The sequence below is a fragment of the Varroa jacobsoni genome, unplaced genomic scaffold (assembly GCF_002532875.2).
Source record: "Varroa jacobsoni isolate VJ856 unplaced genomic scaffold, vjacob_1.0 scaffold_234, whole genome shotgun sequence".
NCBI lineage: Eukaryota > Metazoa > Arthropoda > Arachnida > Mesostigmata > Varroidae > Varroa > Varroa jacobsoni.
Genome location: NW_019213136.1, coordinates 144,506 through 165,645, shown reverse-complemented (window position 1 = coordinate 165,645; position 21,140 = coordinate 144,506). Strand labels below are relative to the sequence as shown.

The following is a 21,140-nucleotide window of genomic DNA, read 5'->3' as shown; positions in this document are numbered from 1 at the left end:
CTAATTCTATTTTGCGTAACGTTGTTAGTGCTAATTATTAAAATGTATTTGAACGTTTACTAGATGTAAGGAGCACGCAGTGCAGCGAAATACAGAAAATCATAAAAGCTGAGTATCGTAATAGACGTGGTCCGTTACACATCCTTAACAACCGTGTTAGTACTTTAGAAGCGTGTTACGAGTAGGTATTATAGGTGACATTCCACATAAAAGTACGTTTGAGTTACAAACGTTTGCTTTTTCGGAGTGTTAGCATTCATTTCACGCCTTGTAATCCTGGCACCAACCCCGGGGTCGTGTGGTAGTACCGTTTAGTGTTATTGCTGGCCAATTTTCTTTCCAAGGTTGTTTTCCACGACTTTAGTTACTGTCACTATAAGAACAAAAAAGACAAGATTCATAGAATTTCTCACTTGCTCGCAGATTTATCGAGACTATATCCTGCTGATGATAATTTACTAATAACTAAAATGTATACAGAAGTACTCTTTGTAATGAGGAGCCACCGCTGAGCATCAAATGTATTCGTTAAGACTTCATAGCTGCATATTGTCCAAAGCAAAAGATTTCTCTTCATAATTATGTCGTGATCGACGAATAACAAAAGAAAAAGATATATCTAGAGACATTTTTTTGAATGCGAAATTAAATTTTTTAGCTTGAAACTATTGCTCCGGTCTATTCAGTCCGGTGAGAGTCATTCGTCGGTGTTCATTAGCCTACTAAATCAACGATGGCAGTATCACGATATCAAATATAGCAATCCTTTTACTTCAAGGTTAGTTCTTCAAAAACATGTGTGACTTCATTACATCGGCAGTTTCGACTATTACTCAATAATCAACAATTTTCGCAGCTATTGCTATCTATATTACTATCCAATATAGGACATACCGAAAATGAGCGCATGCGTACTCCCTATGTTTCTAGTTTTATGCCCAATATTGCCTTTAAGTCTTTCATCAAACGGCACGCACTGTCTCGCACTAACTTGACGAAGTTAGGCGTATGGCATAATTGCAGACCACCTTCGAACGCCCAGTAAGCATACCGGCATAAATAATTTGCGTCGACAGCGCAGCTTGGGACCTGGCGTTGAGGTATAAACAGTTAGAAATGTGCATATATATTTCTGTAAAAGCGTATACGTAATAACTAATAAAGACCTTAAACAGAGCTTACATTTATATATCTATATCGGAGTATGCCAGTGTCGCAAGACACGATAGCTTGTTAAACCTTCGTTTTCATATTCGAACGTTGAGAAGTTAACTCTTGTTCATTATAGGCTGTTATTCAGTGACATGAAGACTATATAGTCATTCGTAGACAAGTCTTCTTTGCAAATTCACAGTTACATTTTCCTGTCTGTGGCTGGCTCGTCCGGTTGGTACACGCGCTCAAACTCGTGGATAAACAAAAACGACAGCTATCAGCTATTTTAATTTTAGGATATTAGCTGACGCAGAATTAATATAAGCGGTCGAATACTCCTAGTCAAAATGGCACTGAATGACATTTTCGTCTGAAACATTGCAGTCTCACCTTGAGTTACTCCCATCCTATTCGGAGATATCTGACTACCTTAAATGATGCTTGTGATTTACCATTATAAAGTATACATCCTGTACAACAGCAAAAAACAGCATTCGGCGTATTCAAGAGACTGAAGATGCGATTGTTCTGCATTGACATTTCTACCTGATGACAAAATGAGCTCATGCAATTTCAGTGCAACAAAAACCGAAGCTTTTATGGCATTTGGCATTGAAATCACAGCATGCTGACCTGCTTTTTCAGTTTATAACCGCATGTTCACTGTTATTTAAGAAGTGGATTTATAACTTATTTTTGTTTTTTTTCTTTGGATTTCCGTTACAACTTTTATAGCGCTGAAGAAAACCCTGGACGTGTAAATAGTCGTTGTTATGCGTTGCCACCGTAAAAAAACGGTTGATCAGCCTAATCAGACTAAAACAAAGTCAACATGAAAATAAGTGAGGGGAAGTGGATGCATGTGATTGTGCTACTCTGGGCTAGTGGGTCATCAATCGAAAAACCCATACATTTTTGAGCTTTAGAACGAACCTATATTAAGACGTGACGGTGACAGTTCTAATGGCACTAGAAACCCTCCGTTAAAAGATACGTCAAGACTTAGAAAGCTCACGCATGAGAACGCAGGACACTTAACACGTCCGCACAATGTACATATCGAATACCCATTTTCTCGCCGTAACAGCTAGATAAATGCTTACGGCATAAAGTAACAAGTCATAAACTCTTAAATTAACAGAAACCAGTTATAGGGGAACCAAGTAAACTTGAGAAATATATATTTTTATATGCTACGCACACAGTCTCTTTTCAATCACAGAGTCGATGAGCTTCGCAAAGGGTTAACGAATGTATTTTGTTTGGTCTCCCTATTGATTCTGTGCCACAGGTGTTTCCGGAATGTCCAAAAAATTTAATTCACAATTAAACAAAGCGGCGTAATTACAAATTTAAAGTTTTCTTCTATAGATACATGTTAACATCCTAAAATTCTAATAGTAATATGATAACGTTTATTTATACATTTTGAAAAATGCTTGATCAGCTGACGTCCAACCTTGACAAAAGATTCTTCATTGCAGCATGAGCGGGCGACTTTCGGCGCTGGGGTGGAACAACACACGGCCAATGTAACCGTGACTATTTTGGGTGGCCGGAGACCACGGCTGTTCTCTTGTCTTATCGGTGGGGGATTTTTCTGTACGACAGTGCACCACGTTATCTGAGCAAAGCGTTACAAACTTTAGTAGTCTGTCGACTCGGAAGACACCGAATCTGTATATGGAGCAGTCAGAGCAGTTGCAATAGTATCTACAAAAAATTATGTTAGTCTTCTTGCATATACACGAATAGACTTACGTGGCTGTAAGCTTGTCTGCGACATAATTGCTTAAGATGTTACTTTATTTTTAAAGTAGTCCTCATATGCTCATTTATGTCGGCATACTGAATTCGAGGAAATTAGTGGAATTTATTAGGAACTTGTCAGACCAGAATCTACAAACTTAGGCAATTCACCGCTCTGTATACTTATTCGAAAGCCACGTAGAGAATCATCACTCTGCTGTGGGACCCAGAGAGATCTCAAGGTAGCGCGCTTATCATCAGAGCCGCTTGCTGCAGGAGTTTTATTGTAATCACAAATTATAGGAGCCGTATTCGGAGCCAACATGGCCAAACAGAAAGAGAAACACTAGGTAAATGCGAAGTCTCAAAAGAACAGAGTATTTCTATGGATAATAATTGCGAAAACCAATTTGAAAAAAATGTATAACACGACAGCAAGTGTCCGACTGAACTTAGAAGTATATGATACCCGGGTCGAACTTTGAAATAGACCAATTTTATGCTGGAGCCTAGCCATCCGATGCAATACTAGTTGTGACATGTCCATTTGTATCTCTTTTCAAGTGTGTTTTTTGCGTATTTTTCTAATTTCCTTCCTCTACTATTGTTCAGAATAACTTCAACAACAATAGATCCACAATAAATTCATATAAATTGAGAACAAACCACAAAGTCAACTAGCTAGTCAATTTCGCGCATCTGCAAATGCGAAATGAAAAACAATGCAAGGTATGACTGAAGTATGAACTTTGGCACAATATTTACGCATGCGGCGTTTGTAACTACAATTGATTATATATAAGACGAAAGCTAACGAGTGCCTAAAGCACTTATCTTTGGGCCAGAAGCCTTTGCTTGCGTAGCTGTGCACCGTACATATAAAATTTACGCGAATGCTTTAATAAAGGCCCACTTCAGATACTGATATGAAGACTTGGCGCACGTATAAGAGCCTTTTCAAAATTAGTCCGCATAAAGTGATTATAATGGATGAAGTTAGTATAAAAAGGCGTGCAACACAGCGGCCTAACGGATCAATAATAATGAGCAATCCACTATAAGTATATAAAGTCAATGCATAGTAATGTCTTTATATATGTAAAAAAAAATAGCCTAACGGAAATATTTTTCGCATGAGCAAAAGATGAAAATATATTTTTTCTTTGTTCTGCTACAGTGGTTTTGAGGTTTGATTGCATATAAGCTGGCAATGGATAAGCACTCGCAATTGTCAGAAAGTTGAGTAACTATTGAATCTTTATGACGTTATCAGCGTTTGTGTGAAGTATAATAAAATCCAATGGTTGGTGCTGGCTTAACGCTCCTATAAGAGAAAGGATAAATATTGCTTATCTGCGATTAGAATATCAGTAGACTGAGTGACGATGACCACAGACACACGGTTTGTTTTTAACGGTTTATTTAAATTAGCCGCTTGAACGAGAGGGAGCTAGGGTTGAAATTGCTGGTGCTAATTCCTGCTAAAATCCTCTGATCAGACTAAATCACATACATTGGAGAAGAGAACTACGAGGTCAATCTCGTTGCAGTCTGCAGCGTGTGCCAGGAGTCCTTCAATGGTTAAGAAAAAAATTACTGACAAATACAGTAACATTAACCGTCGATAATGTTGTCCTTCGTTAAAATGCACCGAAATTTATGATTCAGCTTACACACACTTCACAGGTATATCAAGCTTCAAAAAACCTATATATATATATATATATATATATATAGCAAACTACAGAAATATAAGTTTTAGCAAATATCCCTAATGAACCAACGATTACAATGTTCCAATACGTATAAACATTTTTCTAAGAATCAGACGAGCGCTTACATTTTTTGACCTTCATTAAACGAATATATAACTGGTTTTAAGCCCGAAACTCCTCTCTCAGTGGTTTAGCGATTTCCTATGTTGGTGGCAGTTAAACTCGCCGATGCTTTTCCGGTGGAGGGCTTACTTAAATGGTGACCTGACGATTTCAGAATCGGCCAATCGATGTTCTACATGCGATACACTTACATGCCTATATTACGTAAACAAATATTATACTCGATAGGTACAACTCACTGATCTGTGCGAATCTGAAGGCCGAATCGAATCGCGACAATGATGGACTTCTGCTAGTTTACTGCAGCGGTTCCTCAACAGACCATATTTTCAACAAGTACAGGAATCTAAAAATACTTTCTTATTAGTATCGAAATCCTTTCCCATTTATGTAGTAGATGACCTATTAGCCTCAGAAGCCACTACAGCTATTTGAGGATCTTGGACCTAATGTATTAATAAGGCTGTGATCTGTACTATGACCGGGGTAACCTGAGCTACAGGAGGTGCCTGCGACGCATCGGATGGTGGGTCATGCTCGTGATTCTGGCTAATATGTCATCAATTTCTATTCGAAGACATTGAGTTAAAGCACCACGTCATGTTTTGATTTTCACTTCAACTACTGAATAGTTATCATCGAAAATCGGAAATGTTAACAAGCAATTACTACACAGTAATTAGTTAGACGGGCAATAAAAACGGAAAGACATGAGATTTAATCGTCGTTTTTCGACTTCTACAAGAACTAAACACGCTCGCTCCTGTTTCTGCCAACGGCTAAGTTCAGCTGACTTTTCAAGTTGCCTTGATACCTCAACCTATGAAGTGGGTCGCTGAGCGGTCCTTATGTCTCTTTGTCCACTAGGTCCGTGTGTTGGGAACCTACTCAGTCGCTCGCTCGGTTGGTTGATGAAGCCACCTTCTGCTACTGTTTGTTTTGAGTCGATATGGGCAAGTCAAGTTTTCATATCTCCTTCGCCTGCCCGCTGATCTCATACGTGCAGCACTTCCCGTGCATCAGAGCGTCGCCATGACTCCGAACTTTGACCAAAATTCGCTTGTCGCTGTGCGGACGGCAACTTAGGTAGCAACTAGTTGTTACAATTTTTACCTGAAGCCTCTAAACACCCCATCGTTTAGATACCGCTGTGATACCTTTCGATGAGCGCCACAAGGTCATTGTCGATAACGAAGGCAAATATGATATATATTTCAGTGTTCACTTTCAAATTCACATTTTGATAAGAAAGATGCACGTACGATTTCAGACACCCTCGTAGTTGGTACCAATGTGAATACAAGTATGCATATGTAACTGTATATATGTAGGACTGTTCGAAGTGAAATGAAACGACAAAGGACAAGTGATGTACAAGGGCACTGGACAATGGCGAACGCGCCTGTTACTCAATCATACTTATACTCATAGAGTCTATAAAATCAAGAAATTGCTGGTTGAGTTGGTTGCGCACACCTGAGTTACTACTATAGCTTTTTACAATAAAAGCTGATACGTTGGCGCAAGGGGCATACATCCGAGCAGACTCTAAACTACACTCTTAATTCGATTTCTATCTTACCTATTAAGCGCATATACCTTGATTGATTCGCTGTATTGAACAAGGTTTACAATTCTCTGTGCCAACCAGTTCGTGTCCTAAGTTATACTGGCGTAAGACACATACATAATTAATGAAAAATAACCATCAATACGATTTATCGAATTTTAGTCATTTGATTCTTCATATAGGGGTACAGGGAATTTAAGATTAACTAGCGCATGAATCATCCCTCATATGTAATAATTATGTAGTTAAAAACGGCAACGATGTTAAAAATTTCACTGACAGGTAAACCTGACCCCTACTCCTAATTGCATTGTACGTTCTTATATTGCAAATAGTTTTTAAGAGAAGCCCGAGGCGACTTTGTAGGGTATCCACATTAATTACAAGTTAGTGCTAGCAGATTTAGTAATACGACGCTTATCCTATTTAAGACATCTGTTATTCTTCTACTCGTTAATGATTCTAAACGATGACAAAATAGGCGTACTCTTGTTTTTATCGAAAACATTTCCCAATGTCAGGACCCAATGTTTTCAAAGGCTCTAAGATTCGAAAACAGATATTGTTTAAAAATAATTGTAATATGTCAGCTGCGATCCATCAAGTAATAGACGTTACCTTAGCTTTGATGCTATCTTATGTGCTAATATACAATTATAACGGTAATCAGTCTTCGAAGAAGCAAATGCGGATTGTCACAACATTAAAACATGCAACTTTTTTTTCTAAGCACATGCAATGCGGATTGTTCGATAAAAAAAATCGAAAATAAGTTCGTAACTTTTGATTTGGAACTTCTCCCTTTACTCTTCCTAGAGGGACTCGTAGGTCTCCAGCAGAATCTGTATCCGTCCATGCACATACTACAAAACATTCTGTCAACAACTAAAGATGAATCAAGGTCCAACGAAAGGAACTTCCGTATTCAGAAAATCCTATAAATTGCCTGTTTCCTTTTTCTTGCCCATTTTGAGTCGATGAAGTGCCAAGGTTGACCGTCGTTAGCTATTGTCAGACATCAATAGGTGTCTTTATGAGGCAGGTACGAGCGGACCTGATCGCTGCGGCGGTTTCCTAACGACAACCAATGCTCCCACTACAGGCTGTCAACGGCTACTCGCACAAAATGCGAAGCAGCAATATAATCCCTGCCTTACAAACGTCTTGTTAGTTGAGCTACCAAAAGTTCACTTTTTAAAAAAGCGCTAAAGAATCTGTGTACAATGTATGCAGATTTTCTTTTAGCATTATTACCTACCGAATTATAACTAAAGCAGTAAAGATCGATACGTCTTTTCATAAACCTATCTATTAGATCGCGGACTTCGATCCCGTAAGCTTAGAGTAGTTGTACTTCATTCTCAGTTTGGTTTTTACCCAAGAGAGCTATGAAGCGGTGTGGTAACCATTTGTCAGTGCTGAAATTTAAGTTGTTAGTGATAGCCAGATGTTCATGTTGACCATGATAACGCATCCAAGAAGACATGCATAAGCCAGCTAGATCACGACGCTTCCAGTGTGACCGTTTTAGGTAAGTGTATTGATGAAAAGCTTAAACTGTATACCATATTTGCCAGTTGGAAATCTCACAATTGTCCAATCGTATCGTTAAGTGGCCTCCCTCGAGCGGTCAGATCGCAGCTGTGAGAATACGTCATAAAGCTTACGGTAATGTAGCACGTTGACTTAAATTCATCAATAACTACTAATATACGTAACATGGCTGATTTCTCTTGTATTAGAATATTAGTGTTTAACATATAAATCGCATAGGGTCGTTAATACTGTTGGGTATACCGCTAACAATTTGGTAATCATACATTTTACATTGATTTGGTCTTGAATTATGGCGAAGATTTAAATGCACACACTCTGGTACGGGTTTGATTACTATTCTAGATTACCGCTTCTGTTTACATGTTTGCCTTACATTTCGAATGCTTGTCGATGCAGAACGGAGTAAGCAGTAAAACGACCTAAACAGTAAGACGTGGCATTCAAAGAATGAATCTTTCTGCATAATAGTAGGCTATTAGTTACAAAACACGTTTGGTAAACTTTGACCATCTCTTTCCCGACTGCAATGCAGACCAATGCTACTACTGGCTAGACGCCGACGTATGTCAGTTCGAAAGAAGATGGCAGATAGTCGAATATGAATTCAACGAAGGAATACCCCATCTTAAACTCAGTCTGTCGACACGAGCCAGTACGTGGCGTGTGCTTTGGCTGACCATCTATTCCATCTAGACACATACCTAGTTATCTCTAGGCGGAAAGGCAAAGCTTTTCGGCGAAGATATTCCATATGTATATGGCGGTCAGCTAATCAAAAATTGCCGCCCTCCACAAAAGTAGCCAGTTCTAGATCTTTCCCAGAGTTTAGCTTTCCGGACTTTGACAGAGAACCTGAGCCACAACGACATTTCAATCGAAAACTTTGTTTGTTATAGGTCAAAGGGCCGTCAGGCTGCTTGCAGCAACCAAATCATGTTTATTTTATTAATGTAGCTTTGGAACTCCGAGAAAGCTTCAAGACTGCGACAGTAATGGTGTATGGCTTGCATGCGAGTAAGCTTTTTTCATCTGAACGACGAATAGAACGATTTTATTATTATATTTTCGAAAGGCTTTGCACCGGAGGCTGTTTTACATTTAATGCATAATAGATAAGACAAGAATCCTGGTCAAGTAAACAAAATCATCGACACGTTGTTCAAAATTCCAGGGAGCTCTCCGGTTCAAATTTGTGGAATGCGTTAAGGTCGACAGGGAAAAGTTCATAGAATCTTTCTAAGGAAGATCGTGTTAGTGGGCTAACGATAAAGTCACAAGGAGTCTGATCTGAGGCCGCCGCATCCAGGCAAGGTTAAGCCAGAACGGGGGGGGGGGGGTGCAGTTCTTAGTCAGGGTTTTACAATAGACCACCCGCATTACGACACAGCATTAACATGAGTAAGCAGTCTGAAATTTTTAAATTAAAACTAAGCCAAGTTAAATAAAGTTTAATTTATATACCTTAATGGCATTCTCATTCATCTTCAAGAAAACCAGTAGTCTCCCTTTCTCTCTCTCTCTATATATATATATGCGAATTGAGATAACTGCAAAAAGTATTCCCATCTTGTAAAAAATAGTGGATAGAGAGACATAGCGCCGAAAATTAGAAAAAGCATTTGCTTTTGACAAGCTAGCCTTACTCATATTTACCACTGAACACTTATGGGGTATATATGCTCAAAATTAGAAATTAGCGCTTGAGGCACATTGCGGCGCTCCATCTGTTGACCAATTTTGAGCTATGTTCACGTGTACATCATAAAAGATCATCCATTTTATTTCGCCATCTCGCTCATCTAAGCTACCAGCTGTGATGTATAACTGGTGGTGAAGTTTTTGAAGATAGCGCCGGCGACTTGAATGGGAGTAAGCGGGATAAACGAGCTAAGACGTTTGCTCAAATACACGTTATCAATTCATTTAAAAATAGGTCTGAATATTCATTGGGCGCGGTATCGCTTGTATCGTAACAGCTGGTATGGCGGTTCAGCATTTATTTGAATTCTTCAGATATCTGAAGTAATCAGACAGTACCCATGAGTTAAGTACGATAATAAATGTTTTCGTTCAAATTAATGAGAACATTTTTTAATGTCAAAGGTTAGTCATACAATTTGACGTGAGTACTGAATCTTGTGATTACTTCACTAGTGCATAAAACGTTAAAGATGCATTGGATAGTCCAACAAAGCTGAAAAACGAATTCGCCTTCAAAAGGGTAAAGTCAATTGTTGGCGAGCTTCGAATTATGTTGCGTAATGCCACACGCCATTAGATAGAACATATTATAGATCTAGGTAAAGGACAAGGCTATTTCCCCTGAATTATGATGACCATAAATTAACCATTTTTGGCGCTAACCTTTTCGTTCGAAGGTCGAAACTAATGCAATTTATACTGACATTTTCTGACAGACCACTTGTGATCTGGGGTTCCACTTATTCGATCAGATCATACCTTCATCGGTTGTAATTTACTGTGACAAACATCGTTTACGCACTTCCTTGACCGTTGCACATACTGTCCGATTGGATAACTTGACAACTTTTCATAGTCATAGGTTTAAGTGGCTCTTCAAATGTCTTGTGTGAAGGGCCTCGCTACACATAGTTTTATATTTCTGCCTCTGTCAACAGTGGGAACTCAAATGTTTAGTAATAGTATTTGCCGAGATCGACCAAGTCGGTAAGAATGGTTTCAGACGGAGAAGCCTATAAATGAAAAGTTATCAAATGTGATACAATACGTTTGTAAGTATAGCTGCCGACAGCTGCGCCTGCGGCCGTTAGTCACGATACCGTTGAAAACATTGAGATCTATCTCATTTTGCCGCGGACCTGTCATCAATCGAATGCAATGCAATAACCGCGATGTGCCTATATCAGAAGTCCAGTACGCTTACACCTAGCTGGTCGTACTTTTGGCAGGTGTTTTTAGGTGATATTATCAAATTCACTTTGAATGTGGCGTATTCTCAACGAAAAAGACCTTTGTGCAAAATAAATATACTCACATGCTAACAAGGATGCAAACTTTATTCTTTCAGAGAATATCACATCATCCGATATCGCAAGTATATCGATATATACCTCTCTAGGAGAGACCGATCTATACATGACGGTGCTTGAGTATTCTGAACTTTGGCGTGTTGACAGGCTTTGCATCGTTGTCGATTTCGAAGGACAACAGAATCTCAGTTAAGGCCATGAATACTTCCTGTTAATGGAATAAGTCATACGAGAGCTAGATTCTATGCGACGAAGGTATCCTGTCGTCCCATCAGATCACTGCGGTGATCAACGTCAATTTTACAAGTCAAACCCAAAACACAGGTGCATGATATGCTAAACCTAGTTTAGTTTTTTAGCGTATTTGTCCAAAATACATAATTTGACCGTGAGCATATTGGCATGATGCGCGACATATATCCCACATTTGTTACGTTGAATATTTTTTTTCGATAAAAACCGAATATTTAGGGTCCCTAGTTTATCTGCCAGCAAGATTCAGATACACCCTAATAGAGCCGTTACGACTAGAATCTCATTGAGAAACGGCAATCGTACAGAAGTACGCGTGCGTGTCGGCGTATTGTATTGGGTGTAATTTACTGAATGTAATGGGACTTGCTAATTGATGCTTTGTTTATATTGATGTGGGACCATTATCAAAAGAGAGATTATCAAAACTCACTTTTCTTAATCGTGCAGCTGAGTTTTTAAGCTGAGTATAAATTATGTGATATCAATGTGTGTACACGCATTTAAAATAATCTGAGAACTTTCCATTTGACGAAATATAAAAAATAATAACTTTTCAAATTTTCAGAAGGCGAAAAGATACATTGTTGCATGTTTGAACAGCACAGATACGTACACAATCAGGTATGGCGAAACGCAAATCCGGTCAAATTACTGCTAATTTCCGTATTCGAGATAGCCAGCATTATTGGAAATGCTGTTTTTGTGTGACCCCGATGAGCTTTAATGCATTTTAGACACTTTTTCCAGGAAAGCTTAATGCGGAGTTTCTGAGCACGCATATTCTTATCACTGTTAACGTTATCGTCGTCTCGTTGACGCACTTGTGCCGTTTGTATCAACTTAAAATCTGCCTCAACTTGCCTCGCTTTAACTAAGCTTCAGTTTTATTACATGATTCGAACTTCAGAGATAAATCAAACTCTAATCTTTTGGCAAACACGAAAAAAGCAGTTCCGTTATAGCTTGCGCTGAAACACTGAATGACTGCAGAAAAATGTCAAATCACAGTTAAACGCTTCTAAATAAAAATTCTAAGTAAAAATTCTTTTATGTTGGTTCTAGCGAAGACGTAACAGGTACACCTATACAAAACATGGGTATATAAGTGGGTTATATCTCATGTAAATGTTAGCCAGTGACTAAAATGTGCGGGTACTCAATCGATTTCTTCTACTGATTATCAACAAGCGGCTCGGTTCGAGCGAGGGGCTAATATGCCCTGCACGGAGCACGTATGGGGTCGACATTCACAAATACCGATATTATTGTTTTCATTGCAATTTCTATCGTGCTATGTAATAGTTAGAATCCTTAAAGATGATCCCATTGGACAAATATAACATGCTTAAACATGACCCTATGATTATTAATTTTCTATCACAATAGCGTCCTTCCCTTTTCCATACAAAAATACGCCGGACTATAAATTTGGATCATTTAGATTAGCATATCCAATAAAGAATAGGAAATATGAAGGGTACTAACAATGCAGTACAAAATGTTTGGACGGTTTATTAATCATAGAAATAACTTTATTCTAGATTACGGGATGACAGTGATGCTGGTGGCGTGACTGGTATATATGGGGCTTGGCGAATGTATTGAATTAAATGAGAGGACCAGCAACGGATAATGGAAGCTATCGATAGCAATATCATAGGCGCTAAGGTTTTCTGCTATCGTTTCTTGTTCAGTGCAGAAAATGGCAAGATTTGCTATGGTTCAATTAACAAGTGTCTCCGACATGCAGTGATTAATCTTTAGGTAATACGACTTGCAACCTGACAACTCGCATCCTAGGTCCATATTATAGCAGTAGATGTCTCCACTGCATAGTGACACGTTACGAAAGATCCACAAGGGGAGAAGTTGTGAACTTCATCCCGATATAGCAAACTAAATGCCTAGGAGTCGTTGCCGTAGATAAACAATACATCTCTACTTAAATAACCGGTCTACTTAAGATTTTCTTGTAATGTATTGTAGGAGCCTAGGTGGAGTGAGAGACATTAAAGCAGTTCAAAAATGCCTCGTAAACTTTGATTTATGGGTGTTACTGTTGCCGCCTTCAAACAAAAGTCGGTTATTTTTAGAAGGCTGTATAATTCCGATACCACTGAACAGTCCTCTTCGTGACGCACAGCATTCATGTTGGACATATTTGCGGAAAACGAACCCTTCTGCTAATAAAATACTAAATTTTAACGTAAAATGATGATCCTTTCCTTCTTAATCGATACACCGTTCTACAATCAAGCATTCTACAGTCTTTTTTGATCGGTATCCATAAATCCGCTTCTCTAGTTGCAAACTCAGCAAGGAAGAGTCGGGATCGACTGTTGTAAGCTAGCCTTGTTTCCGCCTGCTGTGATATATTACAAATTAACCATAAATACGTTGCTGTTATTGAATATTTTTGCCATTTGACAGGATGCTTTAATGATACATTCATCGGATTGAAGCCTGAGAGTCCAGAGAAGGTTGGTATTTATTACAGCTTCAACACCGTCGATAAGAAGACGAATCTCTCATGGGATGCTACTGAGGATTATATTTGGTCAAATGTAGCTGATACGTTTAAAAAAAGAACTCAGTTTGTGCTTCAGGCTTATGTGTCTGCAGTGTCCAGCCAACTCTTATGGATCTACTATTAGAACACTACCCCGGTCAAAACGTCGTAGTGATGCTTATCGATAGGGTAAAAGGGGCTACGTAAGTTGGCAAGTTTTTTAATTGGCTGTCTGCGCCTTTTCGATGAAGAAAAAGGACGAAATCCGATTTATTATACTATACAAGAGGGTCTGACATTAAGTACTTGGATTTATTACAATACGAACGTCGGTAATGGTTTCTTTGGAGTGGTAGTCCTGCTCGAAACTATGTATTAACGATATGTATATGTGCTGGATAATATCACATAACCATATAGTAGTTGTTCGGTGCTCTATCCTAAAGTATAGTGAAATCCTTAAAAAAAGCTACAATGATCAGCGTAGTAATCATATCATACGGCAGATGAACTTAAACCTGGCATTTGTAGCTTTCTCTTGTACAATAAGGCTTGCCTTACGGTGAAGTGAATAATTGTCGTTCTTAGTGGATGATTATTATTAAAATTGTTCCCAGGCAAAGTTTTTGCCGAAGACATTCATTTCATGTACTTTTCGCCCATTGGCGGCCAAATGTCAGGCTATTTCGCCAGAGACTTTTTAGGGAGACGAATACGAAGGTAGAAGAACATCATGCAACCTGTCTGTCATAGAATAAAAAATATTCGTTAAAATATACGTAAAATATTGTCTTATAAGTACAAGTTTATAATATATATAGTATCATAGATTTGTCTGAAGCCTACACTTATCCTTATAACAATCACTAGATCGGAAAGATTATTGCGTTTGACATGGCGTCCTCGCTATCTGAAGACAACGAAATTTTTCCACGAAAAGACGATGCCAGCTTTATTGAAGGAGTTCATACATCAGGCGGACTGTCTGACGGGTCAGGTGGGTAGCATCAATCATTCCTCGATACAAAGCGTTCTCCAATTGAATAATAATCAAACTCTGCGTTCTTCAACTAAAACTAGAATAATAACTGTACCATAGCGACCCGTAATATTACTTTCTGCGAGATCAATTTGTCGGTATTGGAAACTGATTGGTAACCTTAAAACTAATAACTAACTAATAACTAGTCACACATACAGCTACGTATTGAAAACGGGTTTAAATAAGATGCTGAGAAATACTGATAGAAGAGTCTTTGACTTTAATACTGTTTCACCTATTTGCACTCCCTTTAATACAATTAATTACTACTAGATATGATTAGTCGATAGACTCCAATCCGGTATATTTAAACCCATCTTGAGTTCATGGCCTCCTCTTCCGGATTTGCCACACACGCCTAACATGTATTCTTAAAATTCGTGGACAATTCGTTGCTACAGAACTATCTACATGCTACTACTACTATGCTACAGGACTTTTCCTCTTGTGACAACAATGATCCGGCTTTCCCTGTTCTCGATGTTTCACTTTGTGGGCAGTGCAATCTGCGTAGAAAAACACGGTTTCTCTTCTCAAGTTCTGCGAAATCTGATTTTTCCTGCCGTACTACTGTTTAATCGATTCTGAGCGTGTTTACCTACTTGATTCAGGAACAACCATACAAACCTTGGCCTTGAATCTTGAAAGAGACACGTTTGTTTCATGTCGGAAGTTAGCCGTCTGAAATGTTGTTGTAAAACTAAAGAACTCATTCAAATCGCACTATGGAACCAAAGTGACATATTTTTATCAAATGTGCTTCTTTTTCCTATAACTCACGCTTGTTAGATACACTATTTTGTGAAAATAAGTCCTTGGAATTACCTCGTCTGTAGAACTTCAATAAGCTCCTCTACTAGAAGAGGTACCTAACGTGAGTCTTGCTGAACTTAACTAACTTTTTTACGACTGACTGAGGGAAATGCATGGCAATAAAACAGATGGCTGTAAACCGAATTTTTTTTCTTTGTGTTCATAACCTGTGGTATTTAATTACTGATCGGCTTACTTTGCTAACGATGCGATTTAAGCCAGTGTGGCTGTATGCATGTTCTCCTATGCTGACCATATTAATACGCTCAACGAGGTAATCCATAGATTACCCCTTCACATTTGTCGCGTTCTTAAAACTCGCTTCAAATTTCGGCCGTAGCAACAGCTACCACTTGTTTCTGGAGAAGGAGAGAAAACTAAATTGACGTCTGTATTAAACGTATATTACCTCGAGGTATTTTAGCGTAAATTGCTCGCTAGTTTCTGTGATCGCTGATCGTCGAAGTAAAACAGGAGACATTTGCTGTAGCTAATCTTCAGCTGTTCGCCGCCTTTTCTATTTGTAGAATTTTTTCTAGTAAAGTAAAGTGCGCCTACACCTAGCTTCGCACCCAGACTACATGCGTATCTTTCAGCTGACGGTACAAACACGTTGCCCCTGCAGCGTCGCAGGGCTAGAATTGTTAGCGAACGGTTTACACTTATACGATCAATATTCTCTAACGGAAATTTACCGCCCAGAGATGTTACCAACGATGACAAAATGCGTAATAGTGAAAATATGTACATTAGTAAATGGAAAACTAATAATACACGGTGATACCTGTTCTTTTTGTCAGGTCGGAATTACACAACCCTATGGCGACATCGACTACTATCCCAATTGGCGATAAAAATCAGCCCGGCTGCAGTATAATAGAGGTTGCTTGCAGTCATCAGGGAGCTTATCAGTACTATATCTCAGCTTTGCAGAATCAAAAATGCCATATGAGTAATATGTATGTTGATAACTTGAAATCGAGCTAAGTATGTTGCGACCAGTTACGCAATTTACATTATGCGCCGCGTAATGTTTTAAAATGTCATCGATTTGTGTGTCTTTAAATAAAAAATATCATTGTTTACGTGCTTTTTCAATCGAAAGAAATAACTATACGATAGTATGTGAAAATAATAGGTTTCTAATTACCTCAGGGACTGTCTTTTGTGATTGATCCTTGCGTCTCGGACAAGTTCTAGGTGTGCTACAGCAAAGGATGCCCTGTCTGACCCAAACCGCATATCCTTGGCCGGTTGCAAAAGCCCACTGGCTCGCCATGCAAGAATGACAATGATATCGTCTTTTTTAAGACCGGAAAAGAGACCCCATTCTGCATCTATCAGTACTAGACCATAGTTAGTATAAGGCTGTTACCTAGAGGATATAATCCTTCGAAATATATTTAGTTTATTAAGCGAAAGACGAAAATATTGAATCGTTTGTAAAATGCTGATATTTTCAATTATTATAGCTCCGTCTTGCGGCCGCATAAAGCAGTATCAAAAACATGCTTACTAGAGAACAGAACATTTAGTTTTTTCACGTATGTTCTAGACTTGATGTGTTTCTGCGAAATATCTGTTTTAAGCCCTCACGAGGATCTACGACTAAAATATACCAACTCATTAACTCCGTCACATTAGATTTGGGTTGAAAGCAAAATGGCTGGCTAGTTTATATTTTATTATAACATTTGTTAAAATTAACCAAATAACCTGTTCTACTCATGCTTTAATCCTTTAACCATATATGCTATTTTAACATTAACCTTCAATATCAGCTTGTTTTAACGTAGACAAAGCTCACCGAAATAGGTGTACAATAGCATCGCAAGGTACAATTGCATGGACATCTCACCGAAAAAGGCTACGCAGGGATGTGTATATTGGAAAAACTTCTGTTCTTTGACATGATGCCGACAGACGTATTTAGGCAAATGACAGTCGAGCGATATCTTGATCTCTATTGCCCACGATTGCATTATTGAAGTGCTACGGAGCCCTGACGGTGTTTCCGTTGCGCCTCTTTATTACCATACGCATCGGTAGGCCCTCTTTGTTTGAGTGGCTTCGAAATTAGCACGACTCCAGTTGCGTGCTTACGGAGAAGATGCGGCTAGCTCAAAGACACTCCGGCCTCTGTTGGTGCGTTAGAAACCACGTCCGCATTTCCTCAGTGCGGCTTTGCACTTCAGCATTTCACGGCTGCCCAGCAATCCTGTATTGTTGTCATTGCGCACGAAAATGACGCAGGTGGCCCTCATCGGACTCACGTTTGTATCAACTGTAATACAACTTAAGAACATAAACGTAAGTAAAGATCCCAACAAGTTGGACACGAATTGGACAATGTCTACAAGACTGATCCCAAGCAGCTTAAGTGTAAGTCAAAAGATCAATTTGACTCAACAGGGTCAAGCTTGATCGAATAGTATCTGGTAGCTATGCAACACTGGATAAATGAGCTCGAAGCTTGATATTGATGTATAGAAAACTATCACAGTAAAGGCAATAATGAAAGAATTGTTACGTACTACCGTTAACAGCGTTCGAGTTACCGCTGTTAAATCTGGCGACCATACATTCGTCCGTTGTGCGACCCGGCACCGGGACGAAAGTTATAGTTAACACCGACGCAGCCACTGGGGTATCCGATGATTCAGTATCTTCTGCCAATGGGGTGATGACGAGCGAGTCTAAATCATACCTCCGTCGGCTGTAATTTTATTCATTGTCTATATTGCGTAAGAACACAGTTATTACCAACACTGCCAATTGTCAAAAATGGTTTAACGCAACGATTTTTTGTTGCAGTCTTCTCTGACTAGATACAACCGTTCGAAAATACTCGACATAGGATCTACTAAGAAACAACTGCCAACCTATCGAATAGTAACAATAATTATAACAGATTAGTATCCGCTTGGAAATTTTTAATATTAATTATTGACCTCGTACATTACATACCTACCACGCAGGCCTCTGGTAGAACTACCAGTGACTGCCATTGCGGGTATCGCTTGATCCGGGCCACCGCTCACCAATACGATACGTTGATTTGGACTAGGGCTATATTGTGATGGAGAAATTGATAGTTGCGGATTGACAGATACTGAATTGCTTTCGCGGACGTGCCATCCGTTGTGTGCCGAAAGAAACTATTTAGAGAAATAAAAGTTAGCATATTGAAATAGCTTAAAGGCGAGACAAAACGCATAGGTTAGCCTCGTACTATATGCAGATGTTTAGATACGTCCTGTATTAGAAACACAAATACGAGCAACTTTTCGGCAGCTAAATTACCATTATAGAATTGTTTGATTGTAATATCAAATACGTTCAACATGATGGTCTGTCTACACGATGGGTTCTGTAAATAACATCGAGCATGCTTGCATCTCTGTTACTTTGATCAACTAATCTGACCACAATGTTAGTGTTTTGCAAACCTCAGTTAACGGATCTACGTTTATCATTACAGATCAGTCAATGAAAAACGGACTCAGACGCGCCTCAATCAGCGTATTCAATAAATTGCGAAGTAAGCCAAAAAGATCTAGCCACGTTGCCGTTTAGCAGAGTTTGCCAATAAAGCTTGAAGAAAAAGCAGAAAGGAGATGCAGGTGCCTCAGAGAGGTCGGATCAGTATCGCATATAAAGAAATAAATATTGAAACAACGCATATATATTTCCGTTAAGAAAGAAAATATCCTTCTGTCTGAAAGCGCCGATAGCTTGATCATCCTCATTCGCAGGATTTCATACATTTTCCAGCATACGAAATCGAGCCCTCACAAAACTGTGCTTCTTTAGGGTCTGCGTAGTAATGTCACTAGCAGACACCATGTTGGCAAAGCCGGTTTGTTTCACGTCGACTGAGGAGAAAAACAGTCGCAACGACTGGACTTGGCACACAGTGGTGCCTACACATCTGAAAGTTCAACATGCAGGTTCACGAAACACCTTCTTTTGAAAATCAGTTAAATGACAGCTTGCTTTTAAGCTATTTGGTCTACATAAGCCTGTCCCTGTCCATTTCTGGGTCTAGCAAGCCCAAGCGAGACATTGAGCATACAACTTTGAATAAACCGGTGTCTATACGTAAATTAAGTCTGACGTAAAAGAGAATCTTATTTGGTAATTACATCGTGCCGAAAAGCGTCTCGTAGCTGCAGTGAGCTTAGTGGCCCGTCTTGTTCTACCAATGTATTAGCCAACATGAGGTTTTGTTTTTTATCTGAGAAGATACGTATCTGGTAGATAGCTGTATCAAATTTAGTACCAGAAAAGTTTGTCAGTCGTAATGGCCCATAGCTAAGTTCATAGAACACACACCAGCACTTTCTTCGTTCTGAGTAGTATAAAGGAATTAACCGTGACTACTTATCCGAGCTTCCACAATACTCAAGCTAACAGACTAAATTTTACTACACATTGCGCTAGCACCGGCACCTGCTAGACATTGCTGCTTTTCGAGTTATAGCTAAGATTCATACAAACCATCGCTATGGGCTACGAGGTCGCGTGCCGTTCGTTACGCAACTTTCTACCGTACGCTTGCGAACCTACCGTAACCGCCTGATTCCTTGGGTTTTGATGTCCGTCGACGGCGCTAATTACCGCGATTGCGAGCAACACGAACTTCATGATAGAACTTCATATAGGTGATGACACCGAGACGAGATGTTCAACGCCAATTACGAATGCCAGTTCTTCCTGTAATCAAACCACATAAGCGCTTATCACTGCCTGGGTTCGTTGCTAAAGTCTGCGTACCGCCACTAAAACGACGGCGTATTTATAGAAGAACTAGCCTCTTGCGCACTTGTTTTTCGCCGCTTACCATATCATCCTATATATATAATCTGAATAATTAAATCACACGACATTTACCGTTACGTTTTCTCCTATGATGGACACAGGTTCGACGTCCTAGTACCACAGTCGCTACCTGGAAAGCACGCTTTGAATGCACGTCCACGCACAGCAGCTGTAATTCACAGTCTATCGGAAACACAGGCTCAATGAGGAATGAATACGCAGGAAACTGCGTCAGCTAAAGGCTTTATCTAAGGCCAACAATTTGCATCGTGTCGACGCCCTTAGCGGCACAATAAACCAGTAGACGTTATAATCAATACGTAGGCCTAATTGTTGCGGTAACAGTCGCGTATTTATCACAAGACGTGACGTTGCACTTTTTGCTGTATTAGGATGATCTTAGCTAAAGCAGCGTCACGCCATTGCATTATCATAGCAGTTCGTGGCTTGGGCTTTAAGCGCCTTTCATCACTTGAAACCGTGTCAATACTGAGGGACGCTTCGACGGTGCGTGCTGATGGCTGTAATATATGGAAGCAGCGATAGTAGACAATATGGTAGGTTCACAACTGACTTTTAGCTGGAGAGTCTGTTGGCGATTAAATTCTATTTTAATGACTGATCCTCTGATAAAAGTTTGACTAGTTTGACTAGTCGGGTAGTTCTCATTGGGTTGGCAACCGTAATTAGTGGCCCTAATAGACAAGCGTTGACTGGAGGTTTCATAAAAGCTTACGCCTTATGTTAAGCAACACAAAAGACAGCAACAAAAGAGTTTTCTTACTTGAATAAAAACCGTCTATATACTGGAGGGTTTTAA

General features: G+C 39.3%; 1 protein-coding gene and 1 long non-coding RNA gene across 3 annotated transcripts; both read right to left on the bottom strand.

Annotated features, from left to right (window-relative positions):
• Positions 1-188: 188 nt before the first annotated feature.
• On the bottom strand, positions 189-11,100 carry LOC147753776 (uncharacterized). The gene is made up of 2 exons (XR_015316131.1): positions 10,886-11,100; positions 189-5,864 (listed from the first exon to the last, which is right to left on the bottom strand). It is a non-coding gene; the product is annotated as an uncharacterized LOC147753776 (long non-coding RNA).
• A 6,044-nt stretch (positions 11,101-17,144) lies between these two features.
• On the bottom strand, positions 17,145-20,295 carry LOC111273904 (uncharacterized). 2 transcript variants are annotated; one of them, XM_022855936.2, is made up of 5 exons: positions 20,069-20,295; positions 19,265-19,430; positions 18,467-18,657; positions 18,034-18,215; positions 17,145-17,783 (listed from the first exon to the last, which is right to left on the bottom strand). In XM_022855936.2, the coding sequence occupies exons 2-5, from the start codon at positions 19,343-19,345 to the stop codon at positions 17,650-17,652; spliced, it is 588 nt and encodes a 195-aa protein (XP_022711671.1). In that variant the 5' UTR covers positions 19,346-19,430; positions 20,069-20,295; the 3' UTR covers positions 17,145-17,649. The 2 variants fall into 2 exon arrangements, with proteins under 2 accessions (XP_022711671.1, XP_022711672.1); XM_022855937.2 differs by lacking the exon at positions 19,265-19,430 and having other exon boundaries at positions 20,069-20,294.
• Between the last annotated feature and the right edge of the window lie 845 nt (positions 20,296-21,140).